The sequence below is a fragment of the Ammodytes marinus genome (genome assembly GCF_949987685.1).
Source record: "Ammodytes marinus genome assembly, chromosome: 13".
Classification (NCBI taxonomy): Eukaryota; Metazoa; Chordata; class Actinopteri; order Uranoscopiformes; family Ammodytidae; genus Ammodytes; species Ammodytes marinus.
This window is the reverse complement of record NC_137217.1, coordinates 7442057-7466602: the sequence shown is the minus strand read 5'-3', so window position 1 is coordinate 7466602 and position 24546 is coordinate 7442057. Positions and strand designations below refer to the sequence as shown.

General features: G+C 44.4%; 1 protein-coding gene across 1 annotated transcript in view; it reads right to left on the bottom strand.

The window, feature by feature from the left end:
- Window positions 1–22028, bottom strand: part of znf407 (zinc finger protein 407) — a gene marked incomplete at its 5' end in the record, with an annotated part of 154208 nt that extends 132180 nt beyond the window's left edge. The window contains 3 exons of the mRNA XM_080038843.1: window positions 11772–11886; window positions 18841–21042; window positions 21365–22028. Coding sequence (XP_079894969.1) covers window positions 11772–11886; window positions 18841–21042; window positions 21365–22028 — 2981 coding nt within the window. The remainder of the gene's footprint in view (window positions 1–11771; window positions 11887–18840; window positions 21043–21364) is intronic.
- Window positions 22029–24546: the final 2518 nt, after the last annotated feature.

Sequence of the window (24546 nt, the reverse complement as noted above, 5' to 3'; positions counted from 1 at the left end):
ATTTTTAAGTGGGATATTATTAAAGAAAAGAAAAATCATTAAGTGTCGTGATAAAAAACAAATGGTAGATGGGCTAATGTGCAACAATTATCCACCGAGGGGAATGGTGATGTTTTTAAAGATTTCATTTCATTAATAGCTCGCGTTGGGGGAGCTTTCTTTCTTTTTCTCACCGTGGAATACAATTCCCTACAGATGCACCGGTTCCAATTTCAATGCCGTTGTTTGCTTTTTTCGCTCCGTGAGGAAGGGGAAAACACCGGCTTGTGCAAGGCATCAGTCAGTGGGGTTAGCGAGCACGGTAGCAACATGACCTCAGAAAAATGTATCCTCCTCGGGTATAGGTTAAACACACACACACACAGACCAACAACACACACTGGCACAAAAACAGACACACACACAGCTACAGACTATAGCTCATTTCCCCCCCCAGTCCTCTTTACCAGGCTAACCTGCTCTCTTCATTAGGGTGCTGTGGGGACTTATCACTGTGTAGTCTTTGTCCTTGCTGTAATTGCCCTCTCGGCATGTCACCCCCACCCAACCACACACCCACCACCACCACAGCAGCAGCAGAAAGCTAGCCCCACACCCATCCAGCCATCCAGCCAGCCATCCAGCGTCAGCCCCCCTCGTGACAGGCCTGGTTAGACGGCGGTGCGGGGAGCCTCTCCTGAGACCTGCTGATCGGCCCCCGGAGGTCCGCCCGCTATAGAGAGGCTTGTCCTAGTTAAAGCAGCACCGGCAGGGACTACCCCCCCCCCCCCCCCCCCCTTCAGATACACTATGTCTGTCTGGCCCAGCCTACCCACTCCACTCATTTACCACTGCACTAACAAACACTGTGAGAGTGGACCGCCTCGCCAAAGATTCGGGGAAAACATTGGAAAGATTCTCTACTTTTGAAAGTATACGACTGTGGCAAGCACCGGACCTTAAAGTGCATTAAAATGAGCCATCTCCATTTGAAGACTTCCACACACTAATAAATTGTACAATTTGCTTGTAATCTGAAATAAACCAGCAAGAAAGTTTCACTCCGTCCACCAGTTGTGATTTTGCCACGCACCGATACAAGTATACCAAATGCATGACGGTCTAGTTGTATTATATTTTGAAATGACAAAATATCAATTGAGATAAATGTTTAAGAGTCACAGATATGAACAAACCTTTTTAAAAGAGAAAGAATAGAGTCTTAATTGCATTTCATTCATGCAAGCGATCCACATGTACCTCACACCAGGCAGTCGACTCACACACTGCAAATCAAGCTGTTGGGCTTTCTAGCAAGTTGAATGGCGCCATCTAATGTCCGAACAAGAGACCGCAAGGGACAAAGCCCAGGGAGTGTTTCTTTGAGCCTCAAACGGGACTTCAAGAAACAAATTAGTGTTGTGGCTCTACTTGAAGCTTATGTAGCCTATAAAAGTCCAAGTAATCAGATTTTGCTTGGAGGGAAGGGGGAAGGGGAAGGGGAGGGGGGGGGGATTGGAAGGCAGCAGGCAGGGCTTTTTGAAGTGACCATAAAAAGTGGGCAGAGTTGAACCCCCTTAATTTGAAATTTAACTGTAATAGACACAGAGCTATCAGTGGTTGCAGCGAAAATATCCTGACCTCTTGTTTGTTTGTTCTGAATAAACAGAATAAATGAATAAATGCTTTGCTGTTCGCCTGGCCCTCTCCCCCTCATCACGCTCAACTATTTATCTATTTTTTCCTGCGGGGTAATCAATGTGTCAGCGTTTTCACGGTTCAGACCTAAGCCTGGGTCCAGAGGGGGTATAGCAGCACAGGGGTTAACATGGTGGAGAGAGCACAGGCAGTGTGGGGATGACAATGGGGGGGGTTCTTCTTGAGCCACATGTCCACTCCTCTTTGCTGCAGGCTCGGACACTTGTGGATGCAGAATTGGACGGCAAGCACCAGCCAACCCCACCACCCCCACCCTCTTAAACATTTCTCCCCCTCAAAATATTAGCCCCCATCTGCCCCTGTCAGGAGCTTCAGCACAACTGGGTGGCCACTGCGCTGATGAGGGAGATTTTTAGTGGCAGCCGCAAAGCACGGTCTCTCAACCTCTGCTACCGCTAAAGCCTTAGCATCAGCAAAGCAGGGCCACGGAAGATGCAGGGAGGGAGGAGGGGACAAACAGTAAGACATAAAAAGAGATATGATACGCCGTATAACGTTTTAATAACTTTGTCGCACCGCATAAGAAATGCAAACACATTAAAGTGGACACAGTGCCCCTCTCATTAAACACACAGCAGTGTTAACATCATCTTACCAACCCCCTCCTCCACACTCACACTCGCACACGCACACGCACACACACACACACACACACACACACACACACACACATGCATAAACATACACAGAGACCTCATTGCCTTTCTGCATCCCTGCATCCATCCAAACTGGATGCCACCACCAACAACAAGCCTTGGGACATTTCCTATACGGGGGTGTTTTATGCGTCCCGCGGGGCGAAGGAGACAGTGAGATGTGGATATAGCACACAGAGGATCCCAGTCAAGGACACAGGCAGCATCACTCACTCTGCTATTATTTGCTCATATTTAAAGCCGGGGCTACCTGAGGGACTGCGGCTACACATGCAGACAGAGCGGGATGGGTTGATTTCAGAGTCCGACGGGTGTGCTGCTGAGAGACTGAGAGCTAAAGGAGACGCAAGGCAGGCAAGGAGAGAGAGAGGGAGAGAGGGAGGGAAGGGGAGAGAGAGATAGAGAGGGAGAAGGAGAGAGAGAGAGAGAGAGAGGGAGTGACGGAGGGCTTTATATGTCAGCCCAGTGATACCAGCGTCTTTATGGCCGAATATTTTTCCTCTTGTCAGAGCTGGATAAGGAATCACCATAAGGTTGGGGAGCATGAATATTGCCCTTGAGGGCCCACTGTGGCTGCTCCTGTTTATGGTTGACTAGCAATCAGCCACCGATTCAGGACCCGCAACCCCTCATCCATCCACGTCAGCCATTAATCAATTAAACGGCCAGCGGGGAGGGAGCGCGATCGGGGCCTAGGTGTGTTAATACAATGGCCTGTTAAGGTTGATGTAATTTCATCACTAATGTCAGCCATTCATCACGGCTTATTATCTGTTTCGCATAGACAATGGTCAATATCACTTCATGAATCTGAGAATCATCGGGATCTTTTTTTGATGTTGAGCCCGAAGGATGCCCCAAAATGATGGACTATGCAGAGAGTGGGTGCCAAATTTAACAAGCGGCAAATATAATGAGACTTATTATAAAAACAGAGGATTTATGTGACCCCTCAATAGATCTTCAATAAAGAATAGAAGCCTATTAATAAAGATTACAGCTAACACACACCATCTCAGAACAGTTTTGTCCTTAGATAGTGTTGCTTTTTTAATAATAGCTAAATAAGGCAACTGTCCTTATACTGGGAGACTGCTGAGAGGGGACTCAGAGAAAAGTGTGTATTCCTCTGTCTTCTGATTAATCTTTATGGGTTGAAAATAACAATAAAATCAACCCCCACCCACCATGGATCCTTGCTGCTGGCCTCCACACACCCACTTTGGGAACCACAAACATGACATTAAAGATATCCAGCTTGTTTAGATCCTGTTTTAGTATGTACACTCCTTTATCATCATAGAGAAGAGCAAGTCGGTGTGTGAGTGTGTGTGAGTGTGTGTGTGTGTGTGTGCGTGTGTGTGTGTGCGTGCGTGTGTGTGTGTGCACAAAAACTGTGTAAAAAGATGGCAGTGTGTAGGAGGAGGCCCTGTGTGCTGGTATGCCTTCTATGAGTGTATGTGTGGGCCAGACCACATGTGATACACAAAGTGAGAGTGGTACTTGGCGTAGCAATAGATATGAAGGCTTGTATCACCAACAATGTTTCTTTGGACTCTAGCCACTGACAGCAGACAGTTTAGTGCCAGTATCTTAGAACTTGGAATGTCACCATTCTCAGGGCCACATTATTTAAACCAACTAACAAAGACCCAAGTGTTTCTCTGAGTGTGTTTCTCCTAGTTACGGAGACAAAAGCCGTGAACAATACAATAGTACATCCATATACAATACAGTTGAATGTATGCACCACTTTAAATGTCTAGCTCTTACAACCGTGTTTCTGTAATGATCTTTTTTTCACCTATGGCCCCCTTTCAACACCCTGCCGTTTTTTCCGTGGTCTTTCAGCCAGGTGAAGAACTACTCATGTTGTGGGCTTGTCAAGCTCATTGTAAATAGCAATAAGCAACACAGGGCTATACAAATGAACATGACCTGACCTCATTACTAATCATAGATATAATACATTCATAATGGTTTTGAATCCGATCAAACTCTTTCATTAGCCTTAAGAGCTGATCTCGGACAAGCAATAATCAGAATGTTGATTAATTCAACAGTAAATACAGTGTGTGTGTGTAATCAAAACAAACTACGGTACATCATATCCATCAAATCAATTGGACAGCACAGACTGGCTGACATCCAATTTTTAACCGGAGGGGCCAAATACCTGCCCCTGTATATATCGCTCTAATGCCACTTACAGACAGAAAGAGACTCCCTCCCCTTCCAACCCCAAGCCAACATGTCCCCAGCACTCCCAGCAGCAGGTACATACAGCAGCTCAATTATGATGATGGCACATGACTGATTGCATTTTACCACTCCCCTGTTCCCCCAATACGTCTGGCCATCACACACACACACACAGAACGACAGAGGAAGAAGAGTGGGAGAGAGGGAGAGGGAGATAGAGAGACATAGACCTAGATAGGCAGCAGCAGCAGCAGCATCATCTCCGGTGAGCTATACGAGCCTCGCAGATGCCAGTCACCGGGACGGTATCAAACACCTCGGTGGCAGACTCACCGTGAAAATAATCTAGACCTACAGGAAGTCAATTAAAAAGTGCCAGGGGAGATTAAGAGCAGCGTGACAGCCCTTTAACGTCAGGCCCGCAAGTTTGTCTGGGAGAGAGAAACCAGTGTGCTGCGTGTCTGGCTCTAAGTGTGCGGAAGGTAAAGTGTGTGTGTGTGTGTGTGTGTGTGTGTGTGTGTGTGTGTGTGTGTTGGTTGTAAAGACGTTTTGGGTGTCTGTGGGGGGGGGGGGGGGCAAACACCCTTAAAATCCCCCCCCCCCCCCCCTCATGAATATTAAAAAGGACTCTTGGCAGCCGGCAGCTCTTGCCACAAGTTTTTTTGCGGTGCAGCGTAATATGGATAATGTGTGTGTGTGTGTGTGTGTGTGTGTGTGTGTGCGTGTGTGTGTGTGTGTGTGTGTTGTGTATTGTGTGAGTTTGTGCGGAGGGAAGGAAAGGGGGCTCAGTCCACCGGATATCAATTAAATCAAACGTTGTCAGTGTGATGGCCCTCTCAATGGAGGGACAGACCATTCCCCTCTACACATCAGCTCAGCTTTGTGTCAACCATCCATCTCTCATCCTCCCCTTCCACTTCCCCTTCCTGCTCTCCCTCTCTCTCTCTCTATCTCCCTCTCTCTCTGTCTCTCAAGCAGCCGGTAACTGAACGCACAAATGACTCTCCCCTCCACCTCCAACTCCCACTAAATCTTCCCCTTTTCCACTTTGCTGAGCCGGGATATTTTATTCCTCCATCAAATATGCATCCCATTAATTAAGTTAAATTACTCCTGACTGCCAAATCTTCCCGCGGCCCCTTCGATGGGTGTCAACACAGAAATGCATTGAGTGTGAACCTGCAATGACACGGCCCCAACACTTAAACATGAGTTACGGCCTTCTCTCCCCAGCACCATCCACGGGCAGATTACCAGACACTTTGGGCCCTGCCTGGAATTAAGCGCCCGTTTGCTCCTTTTCCCCCACTCCACCTCCACCCCCACCCACCCAGCTTTTTAATAAGTGCACAATGGATGACACGTGCACTTCTGACAATGAGCAGGACTGATGTTTTAATCACGGCCCCTTTCTTCATCTGCCGTCCTCTTCATCTTTTAATTGCTGTTTTTAATCACTCATTAACTTTGTGTTTTTTTTCCTCCTCCTCATACAATATACCTGTGACACGATGAGCTCTATAGAATATATCTTTTTATAAAATCACTTCACTTTTTTAAAGGATAAGGTTGGTACTTCTTTTGTTGGGGGGCCTGGTGTTGGGCGGGTGGGTGCAAACTTTACTCAATGTTCCTTTAAAATGTGCTTTTGCTAGCTGATGTTAATCTATAGAAGAAGGTGTATTTAAAGTATAGAAATATTTAACAAGATATGGTCTTGTAAGGCAGAAACTCTTCACCAATCTATTAAGGCTACAACTTGTTTTTGGTTCTGCAAGTCCTGCAAATTGAGATTTAACCAAAAAAAAAAAAAAGTGATAAAAGCTGAAAAAGGCTGAGGCCACAAGAAGTTTAATGTTTTAGAAAATAAGCAACTGAGATGGTACACAGGGCAGACAATAGCCTCTTAACTTAAGACAGTCCTCTAGAGTGCTCTAACTAACTATCATAAGCCTATGTGCTGCGTTAGCTCCTTAGCTTAACTTACTGAGCGTGCCGTTTAGCGTCTGGACCCAATGTTTGTTTTTGTTTTGTCTTTGATTAAAGTGAAATTCTCTAATTATGAAGCCCCCAGGCCTCACTACAGAATATGAGTCTTATTAAAAAGCTAATGGGACTGATCTGCTGACAGAGATTCTCTCTCTCTCTTTGTGTCTGGTGCTCAGAGATGCTGAGTGTTGTCCCATTCAAACTCTTCAAAAGCAGCGTTTCGCTAACATGAGAGTGACCCAGCAAACAGACTGCATCTCCTTCGTGTACTGTGTAATTTGAAACACAAAATGAATAGCATTCCCCACCCAATGCTGCTGAGTGTTGGGGCCTATAATCCAAACCAAAGTAATGAAGCCATATGTTTGTTTGTTGTCATCTCTTCAGCTGAGATAGAGAGAGAACACGTCCACTTGTGAGGAAATAAAGTTTGACATTCCAGCTCCGAAAAACAAGAATAAAAAAAGTGTAAAACTGTACACTGGTGGATTTATACTGATACATTGACGCTGTCCAGAATTGATTTCTCTCCCTCCTCTCTCCATTTCCCTGTCTTGCCTAGTTTCTGTGTGTGTGTGTGTGTGTGTGTGTGTGTGTGTGTGTGTGTGTGTGTGTGTGTGTGTGTGTGTGTGTGTGTGTGTGTGTGTGTGTGTGTGTGTGTGTGTGTGTGTGTGTGCGTCCGTGCGTGCATGCATGTGTGCCTGTGCATGAGTGTGTGTTTCTATTGCGGAAAAAAACATTAATTTTACAAACATCAGCCCAAGGCTACTAAACACATCCAATCCATTATGCTGCGCTTTATCGTGTTATGGGGGGTAACGGGCTGTAAAGCTGTCTCGGTCATAAAGAGCGATCGCAGAGTGCCGAGTCAAAAGCAGAATGCCGCGCGCAGCCCTCCTCGTTATCATCAGGACGGCTCCGTCACATACTTAACCTTTCCGGACCAGCCTTTCTGCATTATTTTCCCAAATGACCTTTAGCGTTACTTATTTCATTTCCGATAATGGCCACACTAAATTTCAGTTAAACGCATCAGAGCTAAAATGTGTTTATTTTGGTGAAGGGGACTTACACTGACTGACAAGGACCATGTTCACCCCAGACACAGACTCTTAAGTGTCCCAGAGAGCAGTAAACATGAATATATCTTCCTGGTGGCCACCCCGTGTATGCTGAGCACACATAAATTACATTGGATCAAAACAAGTTAAAGAGGATCATAACCAAGGAACACATACTAGATACTTTGAATATATGGTTTCATGTTATCTATACAGAAGTTGTATGGACAGGATACGTTTAAGTCAATGTTAGATTCCAAACTTTTGGGCCTAACTAAAGAAATGATGAAATACAATTAAAACATACTGGTATTCAAAATGGTCTTACTTTAGAATCCTGCATATTAACATGAGTCTGATGGTTGATAAAAGATCAAATTAAATATACAAACACAAAAGACTGAATCATTTGAAGTAAATCGCATGTTGCGTGTTAAAGAACTCAGAATTCCTGCGACCCAGTTCCTACCAACACATTGTGAACACACAGCTAAATCCTTCAGGACAATATGAGCTTTCAAAAGGTCTAACTAACATAAATGCGTAGCCACCGCATACCACACACACTATCCCTCAAGCCAGTAAGGCTGTAAGGAGCAGTGTGTTTTTAAGCCAGTGCTGTAGGAGCGGAGGGGGGGGGGGGGGGTTGGGTTGGCAGGGATCTTAGCAAAATCGCTAATGTACGTGATGATTAAGTGTAACTCAAATAGCGAGTGTGTTGTTCGTGGGGCCTGACAGGCAGTAATTTGGCGTATTATATTCCGCGGTTTTAATTGCACGCCACCAACGTGTCCCTCTGACACGTTATGAAGCGATGATGTACAATTATTTCGGGGCGGCGGGAGATCAGCGGAGTGACATTATAATCATCCTCATAGGGGATCCCTTCTCTTCATCCGCAACAACCATTACTGTTTAAATGGTGGAGGAGGGGGGGAGGGGACAAGAGAGAAAAAGAACCTCATAAAAATAGTTCTCAGGGAGTTCTAAGCAGAATCTGTTTGAGGATTAGAGGAAAATCACGTCAGGGGAGAAGGAAGAGAGGGGCGTGTGTGTGTGTGTGTGTGTGTGTGTGTGTGTGTGTGTGTGTGTGTGTGTGTGTGTGTGATAGACAATGGAGTGCGGGGCTGAGTTAAGTGACGGCTTTCTCTGGATAAGCAGCAAGTTAAGATGCTCCTCCACTGTCAGTGCCAGGGCCTTCTCATGCTACTCATATACAGGCCCGGGCATTAAGGCACATTACAAGAGGATGAGCCACGCAAAAGGGCGGAACTGATGGGCTATTCTGGGAACAGACCAGACAATCTCACAAGACATAAAAACGCCTGACATGAGCCAGCCCCATCCTGTTAACAGTCAAATCACACACACACACACACACAACATGAAATCACAACTATATATACTCTCTCTAAGTCAAGAAAACTGAGATGAGGAAGGGAGGGATGGGGAAAAAATACAATGGTGCCTCCTCAACTACAGAAGGGAAACTTTGGCTCGGTGCAAACTTGTTTGTGTTTAAGTTTTTTAAGTTCTGTTCAAATTCCTGAAGTGACAGTATTATAGAACACGGGGCCAACTTATGACCCATAATCATAAAATGGCAGACCCACAAGAGGACAATCCATGTCCGGGATAGTGTTAATACTTCTAAAAGGGGCCAGGAGCCGAGATATTAAACCAATGCCTCAAAGCATTTACACTGTTGATGCATAATTTAACACCTACAAAACAGCACTGCGATGTCCGTTGCATCTTTGGGGAGGATGGCGAGGAGAGAGCGCCTGGGTTGGAAGTGCTGAATCCAGGGCCTTTTCGCTGGCTGGATGATGGAGGGAAGGAGGAGGAAGGCTCATTAAGTGGCCCCCAGCCCCACTGTGGACAAAACACAAGCATGGGCCCGTCTCGCATAGCTGGTGGATTTCTTTTAACCAATTAAATATGAGAAATCTTATCTTGCACGCTAACAGCCAATTTGTGTGTTTTTTTCTGCTGTTTTTGCAACCTTAAAAGAGTTCTTTATAGGCAAATGAAGACGGATTGGGGTCTGCTTTTAAAAACAAAGACACACGTAGGGCAAGCCGACAGGTAGAGGAGTGGACAAACAGACAGTCTGTAGGGAGTGAGAGAAACAGGTGAGGGTGAGAGACAGAAAGCCTATAAAGTGTTAGCGATGATGAGCGAGCCACTGACCAGCCCACTCAGCGTTGATTGGCAGCCCGGGTCCAAAGGGTTCCAATCGGTTCCTGGCCGTGCAATTTGCATTTGTTAATTAAATGCCACAACAATATGATCTCTAACTATCAACAGGTTCCCCCCCAGGGCCCAGAGGCTAAAGCTAAAGTGAGCTGGACAGCCGAGGTGCAGCTCGTCCGTTCGCTCAGCGTGTCAAGAGGACGAGGTAATCTTCCAAGTCTGAAAGTTTAACAAGGGAAACGCTGCAATCGATGGCAGCAGGGGGTTGAGGGGGGGGGGGGGGGTTATTTAGTAATGGAAAGGAGAAGAATGAAAACACACACACACACAAACAATATGCTGAGGCCAGGGGAGAAACAACAATAGCAATAAACTAAACCAACAAAACTCCATGCCCCCATGGAGGCCCGCGAGTCGGTGAGCGTCAGATAAATGAGCAAAAGCAACATTTTATATTTTAGAAACACTAGCCCACACATATAGTCTGGTGATAATTGAAATGATTAATGCTGATCGTAAGAAGATATCTGCAAAAAACTTTTTCAGTTAATGTTGCCATGTCATTAGTACCCACAGGAAAATGCAGAACTTAAATCGCACTATGATCTCACTTTACACATTACCTGAAACAAAGCCATCCATTAGTTACCGTGCTTTAGATTCATGTTGAGGCCATATCGTCAAATGTGAAAAGTTTGGGGAAGGGGGAGCGGGGACTATGTGTGTGTGTATGTTATGGCCGTGGCCTTAATGAGGGTGTTTCTTGGGGGTTTCTTTGTGTTTGCTGCTCTTTAGTCAAGAGGAGGGATGGCCCGGTGATCAGTCAGCACTGAGAGCACACACAGGGCCCATTTGTCACCAGTGGCTGGCACTGGCAGCAGCACACTGGCTCCTCCATCCGCATGATTTGTGAAACCAGGGGGCCGTATTTAGTAGTCCCATTTAAAGGCATATTGGAGAACCGTTCCGTATGTATGTGTGTGTGTGTGTGTGTGTGTGTGTGTGTGTGTGTGTGTGTGTGTGTGTGTGTGTGTGTGTGTGTGTGTGTGTGTGTGTGTGTGTGTGTGTGTGTGTGTGTGTGTGTGTGTGTGTGTGTGTGTGTGTGTGTGTGTGGTTGTGTAAAGCCAGACGTTTGGTCAAAGCCCAACACATTTGCAGCACTTGGGAGAGCAGGGCTTTTTACAGCTGTATGGCTTGTGAAACATGATCCTTTCCTCTCATTAAAGGAGGAGCTGTGTTTAAACCAGAGCTTGTTTGCTGCTTGCTGTAATATGTTTGGGAAACATCAGCGGGAGCAAATAAACACATTGGCTACCGCTCGAGTTTTTTAAGAAGAAACAAAATGGTCCCCGCGACTGAAGTAAATGGAACGCTTTACACAGAATTACACAGAGGGAGAAACTAATAACTCTACATATGTCTTCATCTTAGCAAGTGCGTAGCCGCCGTAGCAGAAGCTCGGTGGCACAAAGCTGGAAATCCCACAATTGACTCGACTCCCCGACTGCGTGTTAAACAGCTTAGCGCGTCCATTTGAACATGGCAAGGCAGTGAGGAGGTCTACCACGGGGACGGAACACAAACTGAACACAACATATGGTCCACATGTAGGGGGTACAAGGTACACTTACACTACTGGGTATTTATAGGCTCCCTGCTACCTGCTTTAACTTACAATTCAGATTGTTTGTACAGCTGAAATGTTGAATAAGGTCAAAAGAAAACTCTCCATCTGTACTTTTAATTCAGGAGGAAAGCTGATTGGAGCAAAGCATTTGAGTTTTTTTAAGAAAGGCCTAGGAGCATTTGAATGTAATAGAAAGATTTGAAGGTTCAGTTCGTTTGACCATCCACTGTCTGTGATGCAACCAAAGCCATTGTCCCAACCTCTTATTAATACAATTCCACTCCTCTCAAGTTCAGAATCGTATCAATCATTGTTTCACACATTTGGGTGGTTGTCACTCACCCACAGATGTCACATTTGTACTCTCTCATGCCGAGGTGTCTCTTCACGTGGTTCCGGGCGTCTCCCAGCTGAGCCGTGGCAAAGTTGCAGATCTTACACATGAAGGGCTTCGATCCTGCAAGCACAAAGTACGGAGAGTTCATATCCCAAAATAATATTGTGTTTGAGGAGAAGAAGAAGAAGAAGAAGAAGAAGAAGAAGAAGAAGAAGAAGAAGAAGAAGAAGAAGAAGAAGAAGAAGAAGAAGAAGAAGAAGAAGAAGAAGAAGAAGAAGAAGAAGAAGAAGAAGAAGAAGAAGAAGAAGAAGAAGAAGAAGAAGAAGAAGAAGAAGAAGAAGAAGAAGAAGAAGAAGAAGAAGAAGAAGAAGAAGAAGAAGAAGAAGAAGAAGAAGAAGAAGAAGAAGAAGAAGAAGAAGAAGAAGAAGAAGAAGAAGAAGAAGAAGAAGAAGAAGAAGAAGAAGAAGAAGAAGAAGAAGAAGAAGAAGAAGAAGAGCCAATTTGAATAGAACATGACTGAATAGTCGCCTAGCAGAGATTTGATAATACATTTCAGGTAATGTTTCAATGCCAGGCATGTGAGACAGTTATTAGTTGTGTGCTAGGATGACTTCAACCCACTTCAGAGCTACAAAATGCCTTCAGAATCAAAAAAAACATGCCTTTACTCCAGTCCCCCATACAAACTACAGTCACACACTCTTCTCTTTCACTCTCTATCTATCCTTGTCACTCTCTTTCATCTCTTACCTACTCTTGCTTTGCCTGTGGATGCGTAAATTGGATTCCAAAGGTCAGGGCGAATGCGTAAATCAATTCTGTGTGCGCTCACTACCTCCCATTCCATCATTAAAGCGCTAATCACTCTGGCGGGCTTCGTGGGGAGGTTTCTCCCTAATTATTGTCATTAATAAGTCCGGAGGGCGGGGCAGCGTTTGAGAGAGTGGCGCAGCCTCTGCCTGCCATCCGTCATCTAAGAGCAGAGCCGCGAGGGCTGTTGCCTTTCGCTATCTGTGCCGCGCGCAAACAGCTACTAGGTCAAGTTAGGAGAGGAAAATGGGTCCCGATGACCATGGTTAACCTGTTAACCGTTAAGAAGATCTTTAACCAGTTAATACTAAAGGTTAAACGGTTAAAAAAAATTAAATCATCTTAATTTCTCTCAAATCCGGACTCTTATCTTGATATCGCTAAACCGGATGTAAGAAAGTGAACTGTGTCAAAATGCTTTTACATAGGTCCCTAAATAGTTTTTAATTGAATATGCCGGTCCTTGGAACAAAGAAGGTCGGGAGCCATGCTATAATGCTTCAGGTATTTCACTATAAATAGGCTACATTAAATCTTAACGGTTTTAACCGGTTAATAACCGTTAATTCCTGTTGGTAACCGGTTAAATAAAACATTATAAATGACCATCCCTACTCCTTCACAATTGGGCATATACATTTTTTTTTTTATGTTTATTATTTCAGAACCATACCAAAGTGTCAATTCAAGCTAAACAGTTGGTTAAAGCCAACAGTCCTTCCCCCCAGAAACCCAACATATGCATTAGGCAAAACTCAAATGGATATTTTGTTTGGCAAGCTGAGCCACATTGGGGCCGGCGTCACACAGTGCGACACTGCAATCTAAGTGGCAGCCCGGTATGATAGGATATCCACACACACACACACACACACACACACACACACACACACACACACACACACACACACACACACACACACACACACACACACACACACACACACACACACACACACACACACACACACACACACACACACACACACACACACACACACACACACACACACACACACACACACACACACACACACACACACACACACACACACACACACACAAACACACACACACGCATCTGTGAGCAAACCCCTCTCACCCCTCTCTCTGGCAGTGCATATCCCAAGACGTTCTACAATATTTATTCCAGGGGCAGCCGCTGATTTGATTAAGCACTTTGTGTAGATTACTAATTCGTTCATACACGGTTCACTTGCTGTGAGCTGGAAGTACGACACATCGAATTTTAAGCCGGTAACGAAGATTGAAAGTCAAGCCTGTGCTAACAAGGCCCATAAACACAGGGGGTGGGGGGGGCACACATGGCCAACAGCAAAACCAGCCTCTTCATTTCATATGTCCCTACAGTATACCACACACACACACACACACACAAATCACTACACAGTCACAAACATGCACACACACACACAGTCACAAATGCACATACACAAGAACAATTCAAAAACAGATAAACAGATACAATCCCCATATATAGCATCATTCCTCACACCTAAAAGTGTAGACACTTTCACACAAACTTAAAAAATAAAAGCATGCAACACAATCATCAACACCCGCAAACAACAAATAACAAAAAGACAGACATACAATCACACCACACCCACCATCACACCTAGACAAACCTACATCGAGATGCAGAGCCCCACCTCACACCTTTTCCATGTGCATACAGACACAAGCATTAAATTCACAAGACATAATCACCCGTGGACAAACAGAAGGGGAGACAATCACTCGCTCTCCTTCACACACACACACACACACACACACACACACACACACACACACACACACACACACACACACACACACACACACACACACACACACACACAACCTAAAGTTGAGGTGAGAGAGAGGCGTGCGGGGAGCTGATTTGTCCAGATGGCTGCCTGAGTATGAGACATGGCAGAAAGGAGAGAGATGTAACGTCCCTCAGTTCTCACATCTTATCACATTAATACTCCACCACTCCACTTAAACAGCCTCGCTGAAACTGAAATTGACCATCAATGCAGTGTCATGTTAAATTAATATTGCCATCCACATAGGGGCGATGTGGCTCCCTCACATCCCAGATGAGACAGGGAATGACTAATTCATTTCCCTGAGAGGGGAGAAGAACCCCTCGCAATGTTTCACTGCACGCACACACACACACACACACACACACACACACACACACACACACACACACACACACACACACACACACACACACACACACACACACACACACACACACACACACACACACACACACACACACACACACACACACACACACACACACGGAGATGTCTTAAGCATTTCACACGCCACATACATTCAGTCATATAACCTTTGCTTTAATCTTCAGGGTTTGAGGAAGAAAATAATGCATGAAAATGTCATATTTGAATAAACTTCAAGTACAAAACTAACTAAATAAGTTAGCAGCTGTTAAAAATTTTAAAACCCATAAACAGTTTAGATCTGAGCAGGAAATAGAACGGAACCCCTGGAATATGCCATTTGATAACATAAAAAATGTAAATCAAAATGTAATATTTAAAAATAGACCTACTGTACATGCATTTAAGTCTAATTAATTAATTAATATGAAAATGGTAGATAACAAAAAAATTATTTTAGGGATGTAATTTTAAAAGTGACATCATCAAAAATGATTTACTGTTCAGCTATATCGATGTCACTCTCCTAACGACTTGGTGTAGTGACATGTACAGTTAAGTGTTTTTCACGATTAACCTCTTCTGTCCTGGGATCCGCCTTCATTTCTCAGACTGTAATGAGCAAAGTCTCAACATATATATTTACATTCCTGGGTCTGAAATATCTCTATAAGGAACTGTTTAAACTTATGAATGCCATTCCTTGGTAGGCCTTATGCCGGTCTGAGCTATTGAAATTCACTGTTTGTGCCGGGGAAAGGTATGTGGCGAGGTTCACAATGATCATAACTGTCCTTGTTGTTTAATGATCTGGACACAGGCAGCCATCTCTTTGTTTTTTCACCCCTAAAAAATGTTGTCTGCATCCACTGTCTGCAAAACAATGTCTGTTAGGAACGTATTGGTTGCCACTCTGGGTTTCCCCCTCTCTGCTATCCTTTGGAGAGTCTGTTGGTTAAAGAATGTTGGCCAGATTCCCCCCCCCCCCAGCTCCCCAAGCGTTGGGATTGTGGTCCAGTGCCTTCTTGTGGTCCTTTGCCAAAGACTTGTGAAGCCTGGAGAGACACTCTTTCACCAGTCCCCTCCACTGGCTGCATGGTGAGTGGTGTAGCAGGAGGTGCTGGCAAACTCAAACTAGAGCTGTAAATACTTCAGTCTAGTCCCAAGCTATTTTATATTGCTTCACTTTGACTCAGCTTTCACCTTCTCATGCTTTTCTCCATCTGGTCATTCTACATTACTTGTCAAAATGTCATGGTTAGTATGATTGTGATTGATGGTGATGGTTAGTATTGAATGCATACTTCATCATTAAAAGTCCAATTACATAGCCTACATCTCTTTTGCCCATGTTGGTCTACTCCTCCTGTCTGGGACTGGTTGCAAAATAGACTTGGAATAAAAATTATATAAAAATATATAAATATTAAATAGTCCTTCGCTTCCAATTGGATACAAGGTTCACCCTAATCATTGTGTCTATGGGGGAAGACCTTGCTTTCATTGGACATGATTATGTCCCATGATCTAAACATGCTGAATGTTGCTATACTTATACAAGATAAAATCCCAGTGAAAACAATTAATAACTAAGGATTTAAGGATCATAGACATTTCTTTACCTTTTTTTTCCTTGCTAGACAGTTATTTATAAAAAGCTCATATGGTCCTGTGTTGAATAATCTTGTCATAAAGCAGGCTAGGGGAGCGCTTGCAGTTTTACTTAGTTATTAGTACAAACACACATCACATCCTCTATGTGAATGTGTGCGCAGCATGTGTGTCTATTACTTTAAGGCTCAGTCTGAGGTCAGACAGCTCACTCCAGTGAAAAAGTGACCAATTTACCTCAAAATGCAAATTCCAGCTGTACCCTCATTGGCAAAATGCAAGCATGTGTGTATGTGCTTCCTTTAAGGGACAAATTGACAAATCTGTGTGCAGCCTCCCACCACCGTCTCCTGATTTCACTGATTAATCAAGTGAATAAAAACTAGGTCTTAATTAAAAGGCTCTGGACGTGCTCCCAGCCCAGAAACTGGCAGACCCCCACCGTGCAGCTCCACAGCCCCACAAACAAACTCCCAGAATAAATGACCGGCACATAAAAGGTGTATAATTCACAGTAACGAGAGAACTTAGCAATAATAACAACTGGCATATGTTGTCAAAATCAAGAGAAATAGGGGCTTTCCGCAAATAAGAAACAGCGCAAATAAAAGTGGAAAAAGCAAGCCCATAAACAAGAACATAACTCAGTTGAATAAAAAGAGGTAAACCTAGAAAAAAAAAGGCAAGTATTCATCATTTGAAACCTAAGAGTGTGCCCTTGACTTGAAGCCATCTGTTGGGACCTCCGTGTCACAACTTTCATTTTCTTAAGTAACACTAAGTAAGTGACCTCAAAACTCAGGAATTATGACACAGGGGGAAATTTATGGATACATATAGACGAGTCGTTAATAAGAAGAAAGTGGTGGCTCAACATTAATCATCGGAGATTTTAACCTCTAATTCTTACAGCTTTAAGCAATTTGATTTTTGGCCACACAAGGTGACTGGCATACTAGATGTAAGAAGAAAAAAAAATCAAGTTTCATTAATGTAAAATGATTCCTCCGCCCTAGAAAAATGCATAGGTTATCGCTCATACTGAATAAACAGCATATCAGGATTCAGGACATTTCCTGCAACCCATTTTAGCCCATGGCATTTATGAGCATATGGTGACGACATAATGCAATGAAATCTGCTCACTGTTTTAAGTACTTCACCAGTATTCAGTAACAACAATGAGAGAATACTGTCTGAAAGTGGAAACAATCCCTTTTCATCTCCCTCTAAATGGACACTTCATCCACACACAGTCACATACAATCATGTGCTCACATTGTAAGCACAGAGCACGGACTTCAATTAAAGTCCCATTAAAGTTTGGGCAGAAAGAGGGGTGAAACCATAGGAGGCAGTGAAGGGCATGTATTGATGGCGCCCTCACATCTCGTTCCTGCATTAAGTTGATTTTAAAAGCAATTAATACACACGGTCAAGGAAAAGCAATGGAGCGCCCTATGTTCTTAACCTGCCGGACATTTCCCTCAGCCAAAGCCCAGGCCAGTGCGGCCCTGCTTTGCATTATAAATGACAAGATAAATCTTAATGGATTGAGCCTAATCAGCTGGCCATGAAGGGCTGACATATACACACGCTCGCGAGGCTTACCGGTGCTCACACACATATACACAAACACGGAACATACAGACACAAGGGAAATTAAAGGCTTTGAATACGTCTGCATTGATTATTTTAAATTATTAGCCCACCTCTCTTTGGACGTCCAATGCTTTTAGCCTAAGCTTTAACACATTTACAGAGACTTATTGACTATAATTACAACTGAGTCTTGGTAATGGACACATCAATTATGAGTCGCGCATGCCTCTGACCGAAGCGTTGCTCGGGGAATCCCAATCTGGGGTCCATTAGCGTCTCTCCTGCCGGTCTGAAGCTCCATCAGTCTTTACCTTCACCTCTACTGAAACAGCTATTACCTGGCTGCATTAGATAGTAGCCGTAGCATTAGCTTGAGCCGCCAATCTGCTGGATCTCTGCACTCACTACAGTTGTTCCTAAAAGCAGCTACACACATAGAGAATACTGGTTTGCCTTTTTAAGATTTTTTGTCGGAACCTCAAGTGCTCACAAGGTATAAAAGGCCTCATAAGAAGTGAACCACTAATCCAATGTGTATCAGTCACAGGAGGTTAAATAATATATTGTCAAGTTGGACAATTGACTATGTGAAGGTGGGTTTCTAGATGTTTCCTCATCAAAATCTAATTTCATAGTCCAAAGAAATGTAGAATCACAATGAATCTTTACTATGTGATACCAAGTGAGTAATTGAAATAATTGCAGGGATAATAGCTGTGTGCCCTGCCTTTACACAGAGCACATACTGCATTGCTGTCTCTAAATTGTTTGTATGTGTAAGACAGACAGAGAGGAGGAGAAAGGGTGCGCGTGCGTGTGTGAGTAAATAGAAAAAGAAGGATGTACATACCTGTGTGTGTGCGAATGTGTGCCAGGAAGGCCATGGAGTTGCTGCTCTTGCACACCTTGCCGCAGTATTTGCACACGCTGCCCTGGTTCTCCTCACGCTCGCGGTTGATCTGCTCCGTGTCTTCCACCACGTACTTGTTGACCTCTCGGAGCAGCTCCTCGTGTTTCTCCTTGATGTGGACAAACAGCTCCTGCTCCGTCTCAAAGCGGTCGGTGCACTTGACGCACTTGAAGCTGGCGCCGCCTTCGGGCAGCTCCTCTACGCTGGCCTGCTCGTTGCGGAGGTGCGCGGCGCTGGTCAGGTGCTGGTGCAGGTTGCTCTCCGTGTAGAAGGACTTGCCGCACACCAGGCAGTGGAAGTGCTTCTCCTTGGTGGGGTGCTTCATGGAGATGTGCACGTTGAGGCCGCTGACGCCGTCCGCCATGAAGCCGCAGTCCTCGCAGCGGATCCTCCCTTTGCGCTGGTCTCTGGCCTTGCGTTTCAGCTTCTTGACGTGGGCGGGATGGCGTGGCCGGCCGCCCATGAAGGGTCCCACCGATCCTCCGGTCAGACAGATGACGGCGGCCTGGCCCTCTAGAGCCAGACCTTCCTGCAGCGCCCGCTCCTGCTCAGCCAGGGCCGCCATGGACACTATGCAGGCGTCAAAGGGGAGAGCTCTGGACATCTGGGTGTCTGAATGAGAGCTGTCACTCTTTGCATCGACACACATGGCATCTACATTCATGTGTTCATCGTCTGCTTGTTTGTCTCCCTCCTCCTGGCTGTCCTGCTGTGTGGACTCATCCACTACAGGCAGAAGTTCTTCTGGAGCCTCCTGAGGTTCAGAAGGCTCTGTAGGTCCAGATGTCTGGCTGGTTAGATCTGGTTCACCATCAGCAGAAGGTGTAACATGCTCCTCTTGCTTCTCCTCTGCACTGCCAGCCACACTGGCAACAGCCTCAACAGACTCCGTGTTGTCACAGGGTTCAGCTGTACTCTGAGTTTCCATAGCTTGGATGTCATCAGTAAGAGATGCAGTCTCTCCTGTGGGGCTCAGAGGTTCACATACAGGGTCCAGGTTTTCCCTTTGTCCCTCACTCTCCGTTGGCTCCAGATAGTTTTGGCTTTTCTGTTTGTGCTTCTCTGTGGCGGCGTGGCGAGACATTTCCCTGCTCGTTACCGCATAGTAGCAACATGCTAGACAGACAAACTCAAAGTCTTTGGTGTGCTTTCTCTTGACGTGGAGGTGGAGCGAAGCGACTGATTGAGCTACGAAGTCACAGTGGATGCAGGCGTTAACGGACTCTTGTTTGGCTATGCTCTGGCTTGTGTCTGACTGGGTTTGCCCATCTCCACTGGGTTCTTTGGCGGCCATGCTGTCAGATTCCTGCTCGCCGTTGGGGGTCTCCGAGGCTTCGTTTGGTTCCTGGCCTGGTGTAGTTGTGGGTTCTTGCTTTGATACACTGGAGTGATTGTTGACTGGGTTTTTATTTTCACACTGTCCCGCACGTTTAATGTGTTTCTTGGTGATACAGTGGCGATCCATGTCTCCCTTGGTAACACAGCTATAGTTGCACAGGTTACAGCTGTAGCCGTAGTCTTTGCTGTGTTTGCGGCGGACGTGGACAGTGAGGTTGGTGGCATTGGACACTACCAGGCCACAGTAGCCACAGGTGGTGGTGGAGCCTTGCTTTGGTCTTCCTTTCTTCTTTCTGGGCGGTTCAGGCTCTGACTCCTCGTCCTCGGCCATCACAGCTTTGACAGCCTCCTCTGCCTCCTCACTTTCTTGATCTCCCTCTGCCATATCGGTTGACCCTTCTGCAGCAGCCTCCTGAGACAGATCATCTAGAATAACAGTGTATGTTCTCTCACCCCCCTGCTCTCTGTTTATTCTCTCAACGTAGACTTCAAATGAAGATTCCGTGTTTTTCTGCACTTGCTGCTGCTGCTTGTGGCTATCTGAGGACAGGTGATTGTCCATCCACTCGGACGTGGCCGAAAAAAAGTTGCACAATCTGCAGCGGAACCACTCCTGGTCCAGGTGTTTGAGTCGAGCGTGGCGCTCCAGCGAGGCCGGGGTTTTCACCCTCAAGTCACAGTTTTTACATTTCAGCTGGAACCTGCTGGCAGGACGTTTGACGGCCACTCGTGTTGGAGTAGCCTTCGCTGTGCTGCCAGGATCCTCAGCTTCTTCCGCCTTATCCATGTCCTCATCGGCGTCAACTGAAAGATATTGGAAGGATACACTTGTTCAAGTCGCTTTCCAAACATAACTTTAAACAGATGTACAATTTTACACTCATCACTCTAATCAATAAATGCATAAAAAAGTGGAAAAAACTAAGACAAAAATCAATTATCCAAAAATAAAAGAGTATCTATATATATTTACATGGCATGCTTAAAACTTGTATACAAAATAAAAAATAGCAAAACTTTGAACAGTTCTCCTTCAAATATAGGTAGAGCCACTCTACATCTTAGGCATAGCAATCTAAAGGCTGGATTTCAACTTTGACTGAAATGGAGAATAGCATTCACTCACATGCTAAAGGTGTGTCTTTGGTGTGGTATCTCTGGATATGCACATCTAGAGGCGACTTGTCCCTAAACTCGTGTCCACAGAAGTTGCAGGAATAGATCATCTTAGGTTTTGGAGTCCGTTTGCTTAACCTTCTTTCCTGGGCCGGAGTGGCCTCCTCTTGATCTGGCGTCTGTTTGTCTAACACAGCTTCCTTGTTAGCGGTTGTGTTCTTGCCATTGTCCTTGACCTGTGATCTGTGTTCATCTACATCAGACTCCTGGTTTGGTTTAACATCAGCAGCACTCTCCGTTTTCACGTCTACCTCCTGTTGGACGTCAGCTGGACTCGTCGTGTCAGAGATATTTTCACTTTTTTCTGCAGGCTGTGCAGTTGTGTTGGTGTTCTTTGAGCTCTTTCCATGCTTTCTTGCATGATGAATCTTCAGTGATCTTGGACATTTGGCTGAGAAACCGCATGTTGAGCAGAGGCTGTCTCCATCTTCAGGCCCGGAATCTGGCTTCTCACTGAGTTCCTCCTCTGCTTCCTCGGGCTCTGCAGTCTTACTGGCTGACTCTATTTTAACTTCCTCCATTTCCACAACATCTGGCTGCACCTCCCTACTGGTGTCATCTTCAGACACTTTGCCCTCGACAGCTTCTTTTTCTGATGTCAATGTTGTATCCATCCTATCCTATCCTGCTATATTGATATAACAGTGGGTGTTGATCTCTATCATCAAAGCTGATATACACTCCTGCAGGGCAAAAAAACATATAAAAAGACACAACTTATGTTAGGAATCTTCAAAACACAAGGCAGTGAATAGAAAGATGTTCTGTAAACAAGTGCATTAAGCACACATTGTGTAATTCACCACAAGCTTCTGAGAAAGTTATCAATCCTTCAACCGCACTATCAGACTTAACACTAGTATATATCGCCATCTAGTGCCTGCAGACACACATTGTCGCGGGTAAAAACATACCAGCATGGTAGCTGACTGTTGCTGCTTATCGAATGAGAAAAAAATATAAATAAAATATATAAAATATTGATGTTTAGCTTATCATTGTATAAGGGATAACCATATATATTTATCGTTAAAAAAGTTGCATTATTTTCAACATGGTCAATGTGTGTTTTTCTATATTTTGCAAATATTTTCTTGCAGCCTGTTTATTTAAATATTTACTCTAACAAATTAATGTTTCTCATTTTTGCTTGTATTTTGCAGCTTTCTCAAACACCATATAATACATTGTTTGGTTAAATATAGGGAGATCCAGAGCATCTATTATTCTGTCTCAGGCAAGATTCCACTGTCTGTGTGAGATTGTCAGCAACGTTTTAAAAAAAACATGTATTTTTTGTAAGTGAAGAACTTCCTATCACATTTTACAAGTGTTGATGTCTCTTTGCAGATTAGCCTATTGTTTTAGATCCTTTTTTGTATGTTGCTCTGTTTAAAGGAGCCGGAGATTTAGGAATTGCATTGCCAACCACTGTGCCTGTAGTTGTTTTGCATTTGATAAATAAACGTAGATGCATGTGTGAACTGGGATAATTCTATTCAGTCCATGTGTACTTGTGCATACCAATATGAGATATTTAGGGGTCAAACACTGAGAACTATATTTAAATTAGGTCCAACTTTGAGGATGAGTTCATTCATTGTTCTCACTACCGCCATCCACTGTGGATTTTGGCATTTGACTGCAGGATTAACAGGCACACTGTGTCAGATTGGAATATTCAGCAGCATTGCGTTTGTTTGGTCACAAACGTCAGGTTGATTTTACACCGAAATGAAGAGTTGGTTATAGGTAAATAAGAAAGGATATTTCTTTATTTGCTGTCAGGTTTTTACTTGGTAATTTTGTACACGTTTTCTCCACAGAGCGGGGTACGAATAGTATCTGGGCAGAAGACAGCTGTGTAGGTTTAGACCGCGTTAAGAGATGAACAAAAGATGTCTGCCTTTCGTACAACTCTGCCGAAGAAGACTTTGCATACAATTTAACAACATCGTAGACCTGCTAACTATTTGGGGGTGAATTTTCTAGGGTTTCACTACTATGAATTCTAGCGATGCTAGCTTAAAGTAATGTCAGTTAGCCGAACAGGTTTCAGTCTACATGTTCGAAATGGCCATGACTATGCAAACCTTCCGGTGTAAAATACTGTGAGAAAACGGTTTTGAATGCGTATATGTCTCTTGTACTAGGCTATAAATAAGGGTATGTTGTTGTTGATACTGTAGGCTACCGCGACTGACATGCTAACTAGCACTGAAATTTAAGTTACTGACAGGGCGTCCAATTAAATCGCTACATCAGCTGCGCGGTCCAATCACAGCGGGACAAAGGCGGGTCTAGATCGCTCCATGGCTTAGAAAACGACGGCAGCACAGAGGCCCAAAAAGGAGGCTAACATCGACCTCTGAAACAGTGATCTATTCAACGGAAACATTGCTTGAAAACACACAAAAGAGTCATCTGTCTTTCCAGTCACTTCAACTCGAGCAATCATTAACGAATTCAATACATCATCAATAAACTTACCGCTTGTTATTCGACTATTTCCACCGTCCGCGCTTTTTGCTGCTAGACACAAATGGCGTACCGTAGGGTGAGCCATGCGTCACAGGAGGAGGCGGCCCCGCGGCTTTTTTTTCTCATGGCATCAGCTGATTTGGTCACATGATGCACTCCTGTCCTGTTCCGTGGGAAACACAAATTTTAGGTAAAGTAAATGCAGTATGCTACATTGACTTTGGTGACATCTGAAATTTAAATACGCCACGGCTTATCATTTGAAAGCCTTAATTGGTGCTGGTCACCGCTGTAGCTCTCCAACACACACACACACGGAAATGATGATATAGCCTAATGTCATGTTATGGGAGTAAAAGCCCAAATGAGAACCCTGCAAATAGAGATTGATTTTGATTAATGTTTCAGTCTAAATAAACATACAATGTACCCCCCTTGAATTTGAGAAAGCTATTTTATTGTTAATGTAGGCCTAAATGAATGCTGTTAACTAAAGGAGGACTTACAATAGTATATGGACCATGGACTACCTAATCTACGGAGAACTAGCCTATAACTCATCCATTTATTAAAGGCATCTAACTGTGAATGTGTTATGCCTACATCTCTGCTGTAGTACACTAATATTTAGTGATTGAAGGTTTTAAAAAT